General features: G+C 36.9%; 2 protein-coding genes across 3 annotated transcripts in view; one reads left to right on the forward strand and one right to left on the reverse strand.

Moving 5' to 3' along the window:
• The window catches only part of LOC107749851 (uncharacterized), a 5,783-nt gene extending 1,986 nt beyond the window's left edge, over positions 1 to 3,797 (forward strand). The window contains exons 3-5 of one of the 2 annotated variants that reach the window (XM_016565048.1): positions 1,100 to 1,222; positions 1,499 to 1,624; positions 2,512 to 3,797. In XM_016565048.1, the coding sequence (XP_016420534.1) occupies positions 1,100 to 1,222; positions 1,499 to 1,624; positions 2,512 to 2,984 (722 nt within the window). In that variant the 3' untranslated portion in view covers positions 2,985 to 3,797. The remainder of the gene's footprint in view (positions 1 to 1,099; positions 1,223 to 1,498; positions 1,625 to 2,511) is intronic. The other variant, XM_016565049.1, reaches the window with a different exon arrangement.
• A 1,370-nt stretch (positions 3,798 to 5,167) lies between these two features.
• Positions 5,168 to 8,973, reverse strand: part of LOC107749849 (synaptotagmin-15-like) — a 5,402-nt gene continuing 1,596 nt past the window's right edge. Inside the window, 6 exon segments of the mRNA XM_016565046.1 lie at positions 5,168 to 5,373; positions 6,176 to 6,355; positions 6,437 to 6,548; positions 6,806 to 6,976; positions 8,041 to 8,336; positions 8,446 to 8,597. Of these exon segments, the coding sequence (XP_016420532.1) occupies positions 5,225 to 5,373; positions 6,176 to 6,355; positions 6,437 to 6,548; positions 6,806 to 6,976; positions 8,041 to 8,336; positions 8,446 to 8,597 (1,060 nt within the window). The 3' untranslated portion in view covers positions 5,168 to 5,224.

The raw sequence follows: 8,973 nt of genomic DNA on the forward strand, positions 1-8,973 counted from the left end.
AACTAGAAATTAGTGGTTAAGTTGTATTTACAACACTGTTCCAGAACAGTTCAACCCAAATATTCAGATGTGTGCTGCGCATTTTATGGAGGATGAGGACTGTTTCCTGAACCAGTAGCCTACAATGCGTCTGTGGCACAAAGGCTGTTTATAAAGTGGGGCAGTTCCAACTTTGCAAGGGTAGTCTGGCGCTTCTGACTCACAGACTGTAAGTACGTTTTTTATTAAATAATTTGCCACTGATGCTTCAAATGTGAGTTTTGGGCAGTGTAGAGTAGGCTTGTTGTTTGTTGTTTCTCCAATCACAAATGCAGACATGGTTTTATGTTTACGCAGCGCGATACGCAACGCAACGCGTAAAAAGACAGTATAAGTCATTATAATCAGTAATTATGTCCCCACTGGATGCAACAAATGCCTCGTTTGTAATGGATTTTATTGGTTTTGTCTCGTCATGCTGGGAGACGGCACCACAGTATGGTGAGGGGCGTAACATTTCCGTCACACGCTTGAGGCATTCGGCTAATCACAACGCACTGGATAGCTGGCCAATCAGAGCACACCTCGCTTTTTTAGAACGATGAGCTTTGTAAAAATCGACGCGTTTCAGAAAGGCGGGGCATAGAGGAGAAACAATAATGTACAGTATGTGGAAAATAATGTGTTTTTTAAACCTTAAACCGCATAAACACATTGCATTACACCAAATACACAAAATAATGTTTTTTAGCAACGTCATATGACCCCTTTAAATAAATACTGTTCGTTTGAAGTCTTTCTTCATTAATAAATCAATGAATTCCGGAAAACATGTCACAGTTTCCACAAAAATATTAAGCAGCACAATTGTTTTCAACATAATAATAAGAAATTACTTGCTTCTTGACCACTAAATCAGCATATTGGAAAGCTCGTGCCATTACGGAATTTTAAAATATATTAAAATAGAGAACTGTTATTAATTGTAATCATATTTCACAATATTACTGTTTTACTGTATTTTTGATCATATGAAATGCAGACATTAGACACTTCTTTCAAAAACATTAATACATATTCCTGACCCCAAACTTTGTGTATTGTGTTTTTCCTGCCCTAGAGAAAGGCGCATCAGAGCAGGTGGTAGAAAGCGGGATTCTGCCTGTTCTGGCTCAGATTTTAAGAAGAAAGAGCACGCTCACTACTCACACTGCCAGACTGGTAGCTGAACTGGCCAGAGATGGTAAGAACAAATGTTTTATGTACAAATATAATGCATGTGTTTGTTGGTGTAGCCTTGTGGTTAAAATATTGGCTGAGCTGTAACCGAAAGGTTGAAAAAGACCTTAGGTACAACAACCTCAGGTTGCTGGTGGGATTGTCCCTTTAATAAGCTGTATAAACTGCAAATAATGGGAGCTTTTGGGAGCAAAAATGGGAGTTTGACATCTAACTTAATACTCATAGTCAAAGAGCACTGGCTGACTACTGATTATTCTATAATTCCATCTTTCTTTAGCTCCTGTGAGAGAGCAATGCTTTGAGACAGGCATTGTGTCTGCCCTTGTGACCTTACTGCTAAGCCAAGACCAGGACCTTCTCCTTCACATTAGCCAGGCCATCGTGAGAATTTGCTATGACAGTAGTGAGTGAACCTGAACTTTTGCCCTATTCTTCTAACCACAGGTCTTAAAAGCGCTACTGATGTGAGAGGCATTAGTCATACTTTAGTATGTGATTGTGTAAGACAGATTTTAGTAACATTTGTAGCACCCTATTTGCCATAACAAAGGTTGATCTGAATTGATTTGTATCAGAGGCTATTTTTGGATTATAGCCTCAAACCTGAATCTGAGACAACGATGTGTAGTTTAAAAAAATAGTTGAAATTTTAAATTTTCCATTTCGAAAACTTTTGAAAATGCACCAGTTTGTCATTGGAAACAATAGTGTATTTGAATGCCTTTTATATTGTGATTTCACTGGAACAGGTGACATTCACATGAGAGATAGAAAAGTAGAATGCGCAAGAGCTGTGTGTGAATAATGCCAGATATAATTTAACTGTAAAACATTTAATGGTAGGATTCGAAGTCAAATAACCTCAAATAGCTCAAAAACGTCAAGAGAGATAAAATAAACATAAATTTTTAAAGTCATAGGTTACTCACTCTCATGTCGTTTAAAACCTGTGACTTTCTTTTATTCTGTGGAGCACAAAAGAACATATTTTGATAAATTCCTCAGTGTTTTTTTTTTTTGTCCATCCAATTGAAGTCAAAGTGGTTCCAATGTTGTTTGGTTCCCAATGTTCTTAAAATTATATTATTTTGTGTTTTGCAGAAAAACTAAATGAATCCAGGTTTGGAACCATATGAGGGATCATGACATTTTCATTTCTGGGTGGAGTGTCCCTCTGATAACTTCATCGCAGATTTTCAGGAAAAATAGGGTGCTAAGTAGAGTCTAGCAATCTGTGTCTTGATGCTGACTCTTGAGTTTGGAATGTAAGAGTGATGATTTTCTTGCCAGACTTGCAGCAGGAGCGATTCCTGAGGCTTGGAGCTGTCCCACGACTGGTGTCGGTTCTTCTCCAGTACAGTGAAAACGAGGCACTGTTGAGCTCTTGCCTTCTGGCCGTCTGTAACCTGGCCGACATGGGTGAAGAAGACGGCTCCATGCTCTCCTGGGAAGAAGGGGCGTATTTCGGCGAGGGGGAGCGGGTTTTCCGTGGCACCTCACGGTACTCTTTCGGCTTCTCTTCAGCTGTGATGGTGGTCAGGCTGAAACAGTGGACTAACGGCCAGTACTCTGCGGCAGTAGAAGTGCTTCAAAGGTGCTCCACAATGCTGTGGGGCGTGAAAAACGGCCACCAGACTGGACACCGCTTACCGAACTTTGCCCTAGGCAGCTGCCCTAAATTGTATAAAGTTATCAAATGCTCAGTGAAGAACATCCCGAGAAACAGGAATCTGAGGGCAGCAGTGCTTCATACCCTTTTATGAGGCTTCATCATAGTGCTTTTGGACTCACAATATTAATGAACATCTGAGGTGGCCTAAACTGGTGATCTGGTGTGAACCATGTCCCAACATTTAAGGAGCTCATTTCAGCCATTCGTAAAAAAGAATGGATCTGAAGGCACAAACATAGAATATAATTGCTCTCATTTCCCTATTGCTCAGACGTCACGTCTGAATGCGTTCCACCTGAACCCGAGGGTCCCAAACAAGAGCCAAAATCACAAGCCAGGTCACAAGACATGTTGTGTCCAGGCAGTTTAAGTCCTGTAGATCTACGCTGACTGTACATAGAAGATGAGAACAGGTGGACGCCGAGCTGCAATCTGCTAGCCTTTCTGAACTCTGTGATTAGTCCATAAGAGGCCTTACAGTAGTGGATTATCCAGACCCAGCGCTCAGGGTCAGAGCAGCTACACGCACCCAGGTCACAATATGCAACCGTGTTGCAAAATGCACCAAGGGAAATAGATTAACAGATGAAAATTGTGACTTATGTTTACAGTCTTTGGGTCCAAACACAGTCCAGGTTAAAGCAGACTTACCTAATGTACCAAATTTGAGCAGTGTAAATTTTATTATGGATTGAGAACTGCAAAAATAACCATGTACAAAACCCCTGTCAAAGTGACCTGAACCCATATTACATGCATGTAGGCTTAGTAGGGGTAGGGGGATTTCACACTGTGTGCAGGGTTCCCTCAGGCATGGAAAATGAGGAAATATTAAGGGATTATTAATATTGTATGACTAGATTTTGCTATTGTGTAGTTTGCTACACTACCATTCAAAAGTATGGGGTTGTTAAGATTTTTATTGTTTTTTTTATTTTCTCACCAAGGCTTCATATATTTGATCAAAGATATCGTAAAAACAGTCATATTATGAAATTTTATTACAATTTAAAATAACGGTTTCTAATTTAGTATTTTCAAAAGTAATTTATTCCGTTAATAGCAAAGCTGAATTTTCAGCAACCACTACTCCAGTCTTCAGTGTCACATGATCCTTCAGAAATCATTCTAATATGCTGATTTGGTGCTCTAGAAACATTTCTCATTATTATCAACATTTAAAACAGTTGTGCTGGTTAATGTTGTATACATTTTTTTTTTCAAGATTGTTTGATAAAGTTTAAAAGAACAGCAATTATTTGAATTTTAATGTTTTTGTAACCGTATAAATATTTTTACTGTATCTTTTGATCAATTTAGTAATTTATTTAAAGTTTATGGATCCTATCTTTTGAATGGTAGTATATGTCCAATTAGTGAGTGAATAATTCTTTTCAATGAGTCAATCAAACCAGTTCACAAATTGGTCTGAACAATTCAGTAACAATCACTGCGACCCTACATAGGAAAATAGGATTGAAGTATGGCTGGATAGATGCAAATCAGTCTGAAATGAATCTAAATGAAACAAAATCCCAGCAACCACTACTCCAGTCTTCAGTGTCACATGATCCTTCAGAAATCATTCTAATATGCTGATTTGGTGCTCTAGAAACATTTCTCATTATTATCAACATTTAAAACAGTTGTGCTGGTTAATGTTGTATACATTTTTTTTTTCAAGATTGTTTGATAAAGTTTAAAAGAACAGCAATTATTTGAATTTTAATGTTTTTGTAACCGTATAAATATTTTTACTGTATCTTTTGATCAATTTAGTAATTTATTTAAAGTTTATGGATCCTATCTTTTGAATGGTAGTATATGTCCAATTAGTGAGTGAATAATTCTTTTCAATGAGTCAATCAAACCAGTTCACAAATTGGTCTGAACAATTCAGTAACAATCACTGCGACCCTACATAGGAAAATAGGATTGAAGTATGGCTGGATAGATGCAAATCAGTCTGAAATGAATCTAAATGAAACAAAATCCTTATCCATTAATCATAAACAAATGGAATGGAAATTCATGGGTTAAAAATGTGAGAACCCTGTGGTACAACTATACTGTATTTTTACCTCCTGCATCAAGTCACACAATTGTTCTGATGAGACTTTGAAGAGCAAACATTTAAAAGTATGTAATTAAATGCAAACCTCATTCACAACTGGCTATCAATAAACTTTTTCTTTATACATTGTTTAATTCCAGTTGATTTTCTGACATCAGCCTTGTACTGAAAAAACACTTCCACCTTAAAGACAAGAAAAAGGCTATCATTGTTTTCAAAGAGAGGAGGGAGGTGGCATTGAGTTTGTTGCATGTTGTTCATTGGAGTTCCTGTACTTTGTCAGCGGATCCCAGCGGGTGCCATTGCCTGACCAGCTCCTGTGGTTTGCTGACCATGTCGTTCCAGTGTTCCAGCTCTCTGCCCCTCGCATACATGAATGGCCCAATGACCACAATGCCCAACAACACTGCCAGTACAGACAAAATATAGTGCCTGAGTACAGATACACAGGTAACAAATTTTTAATGGTGCATTTAAAATAACTGTAATATCTGAGACCACTGGTGAATGAACTTGTATGTTTCTATGTATGTTTCTATTCATTTTACATCAACATTTGTTTGTTTTAAATATTTCTTAAATGTGGTACATTTTTCTTTGTTGTAACCAGTCAACCAGTTGTGATTAATCAAAATGGGGTATGGTATTATTATTATTATTATTACTACTAATAATAGGTTTTAGTATTAGTTATAAATATATGAGTGTTTTTAACATTTTGAATTAACTTTCATTTTTATATTTTCCGTTTTCAATTAAGTTTAATTTTTAGTAATTTTGTTGAATGCATTTGTCATTTGTTTTTTCAAAATACTACTATTTAGGTTTAATTTATTTTTATTTCAGTTTTAGTTACACTCTAAAAAATGCTGGGTTAAATACAACCCAGCACTGGGTGAAATATGGACAAACCCAGCAACTGGGTTGTTTTGACCCAGCGGGTGGGTTCAATGTTTAACCCAACCTTCTGGGTAGTAACCCAACCACTGGGTCAAAACAACCCAGTTGCTGGGTTTGTCCATATTTTACCCAGCGCTGGGTTGTATTTAACCCAGCATTTTTTTAGAGTGTAGAGTTCAGTTTTAGTTCTTAATAGCTTTAGTTTTAGTTAATGATAATACATGTTTTTTAAAGGAGCTTTTTTAAACACTTTCATATAGCAGGATAGTGGTGCCCTGTCGCCTTGGAAATGATTGACTGACAGTTACCAGGTTCTTCTGTGCTGGCCTGCTGGAGCTGTAGGGTCAGACAGGCTGTGTCTAGCTGCATGGGGAGGAGTCTGAAGGTAAGCCTCTCATTAAAGGATGGATTATTTCCTTTCGCCACAGTGGTCCACTTGTTCCTCACCACCCGAGTATGTATCTTCAGAGAGACCTGGGCGCACACACCTGTACCATCATTTTACATGTAAGTTAAAGGTGCACAAAGACTTGTCACGGCATTGTATTTTTTATTACTTTGTTTCTCACCTGAATCACTGCAACACTGCAACCCTCTCGCTCGTAGAACAACCGCAGTGAGGCGGTGTAGGGACTGATTGTAGTTCAAAGACACCTGAATGTCACCATTTTTTGAAAGGGGCTACAACAGGTAATAAGCACACATTAGAACAGCATTCTTTCCCCCAAAATCTGATTAAAGGGATAGTTCACCCTAAAATGAAAATTGATTTTCACCCTCAATGACAAACCTGAATGGTTTTCTTTCTTTTGTGGAAATTCTTATTTTGTGTTCCACAGAAGAAATTCATGCAGGTTTGGAAAGACATGAAAGTGAGTAAATGATGACAGAATTTTCATGTCTGAGTAAACTATTCCTTTAATATTAAAGTGTCATACTTGATCACTTTCATTGTCCAGATCCCTCCACTGCACTTTTCCTGCCGTCTCCTTTAGTTCAGAATGTCTGAGTGGAATCATGACTTGACCTACAAGATGGTGCTTCTTCTGATGGTCCACAGTGTACATGCTCATTTTCAGAGAGCACTGGTCAATGCAGCTATTAGATACCTGTTAGAAGGCAGAGGTATCAGGTAACAGACCTTATTCTGACTGTACCGTTCAAATGTTTGGGGTCATTTATTTATTTATTTGGAAAGAAATTAATACTGTAGCAAGGATGCATTAAAGTAATCAACTGACAGTAAAGACATTTATAATGTTACAAAACAATTCTATTTCAAACATATGCTGTTCTTTTGAACTTTCTGTTCATCAAATAATCCTGAAATAAATGTATCAGTTTCCCCAAAAATATTAAGATTAATTATTGATAATAATTGGAAATTTGACTTGAGCACCAATTAGTATCAATGAGATACTGTATTGTAGATTTTTTATTAATAGTTTGAATTAGTTTTTATTATATTTATTATATTAATACATTAAGTTAAACTAAATGAAAATGTTTCCTTGGGAACTAGTTGAATTAAAATATTACAATTATAATAGTAAAATATTTTATTTTATTTCAGTTAACATTTTTATTATTTTATTTCAGAACAACAAAAGCACCAAATCAGCATATCAGAATGATTTCTGAAGAATCGTGTGACACTGAAGACTGGAGTAATGGCTACTGAAAATTCAGCTTTGCCATCACAGGAATAAATTACATTTTAAAATATATTCAAATAGAAAACATGAATTTTAAATTGTAATAATATTTCACAGTATTACTGTTTTACTGTATCTGAACAGATAAATGCAGCCTTGTTGAGGGATAAGAGACATTAAATAACATTTCAAAAACATTTAAAAAATTTTTTACTAACCCCACAAATGTGGTAATGATCAACAGTTTATCACAAACTTGTACTGAACCCAGAACATTCCTCTAAGTGCTTAGAGGAATGAAACAGAAAACCTGCTTGCAATGGCCAGTAGATGGAGACATCAACTATGAAATGTCTTCATAGTTTCTCTCATTAATTAGAATAAAATGTTTTTGAAAATGAATTCACAAACAAATCATGAAGCATTAAAGCACTTGAATTTCCACATAATGAGGAAGACTGATAATGTACCCACATACAGTGAGACTTAGATTGCCAGTGTTTATCAGTAGACTCTACCTGAAACACAAAGGTGTCATTGAACTGTGGATGACAACCTTTCCGCCGTGCTTTGGCTTGACGGTGTCGTCGATCATCAGATGGCAACAGCTGCAGTTTTACCAGTGTGACATTACCCTGGCACTGAACGGGCAGGTTTGCGGCACGGAGCAGAGACACCACCAGCTGCTCTCTCTCCTGCTGGTACCGCAGAGCGAACCACAGACGAACAGCTGAGCCATTGGGAAGGGCCCATTCACTGGGTTCCTCTGGGAGCTGGTACAGGTCTGGTCTTATGCTGCCAAGGGGGAACCAACCTCGAGAACCACATTGAGCAGAATGAGAAACAAACAGTCAAAACATTCTCTTTATACTTTATTTATCATCGTTTCTGATGTCTAATGCCTTCCAGTCCTCCTGACATACTCCCTACTGTTACAGAGCCTCGCTGGGTGTGCAGATCTGGATGGAGTTCCCATTCCTCAGCATACTCTCTTTCCTCTTTCTCCTCGTTTAGTTGGGGTGTTCTCTTGAATCGAGGAGGCACAAAGAAAGGAACATCACCTGAGCTGTGAAAATCCAAAGATAAAAATGTGCAGATGCACTTCAATCCACACTTCATCGGAAATGTCATAAGAGACATCGGTGCCAGATATCACATTTTTACTTTATTAAAATGTGATTTTTAAAAATATTTATTTATTCGAACATCACCCTGTGAAAATCCAAAGATAAAAATGTGCAGATGCACTTCAATCCACATTTCATCGGAAATGTCATAAGAGACATCGGTGCCAGATATCACATTTTTACTTTATTAAAATGTGATTTTTAAAAATATTTATTTATTCTATTTAATTTTATATTTTAATATTATTTATTTACTTATTATGCTTATTTACAGGTGTCACACATTTCACATGATTAAAATGTGAATTTTTATATCTATTTATT

Source organism: Sinocyclocheilus rhinocerous, unplaced genomic scaffold, assembly GCF_001515625.1.
Source record: "Sinocyclocheilus rhinocerous isolate Xijiao unplaced genomic scaffold, SAMN03320098_v1.1 scaffold31, whole genome shotgun sequence".
NCBI classification, from domain to species: domain Eukaryota; kingdom Metazoa; phylum Chordata; class Actinopteri; order Cypriniformes; family Cyprinidae; genus Sinocyclocheilus; species Sinocyclocheilus rhinocerous.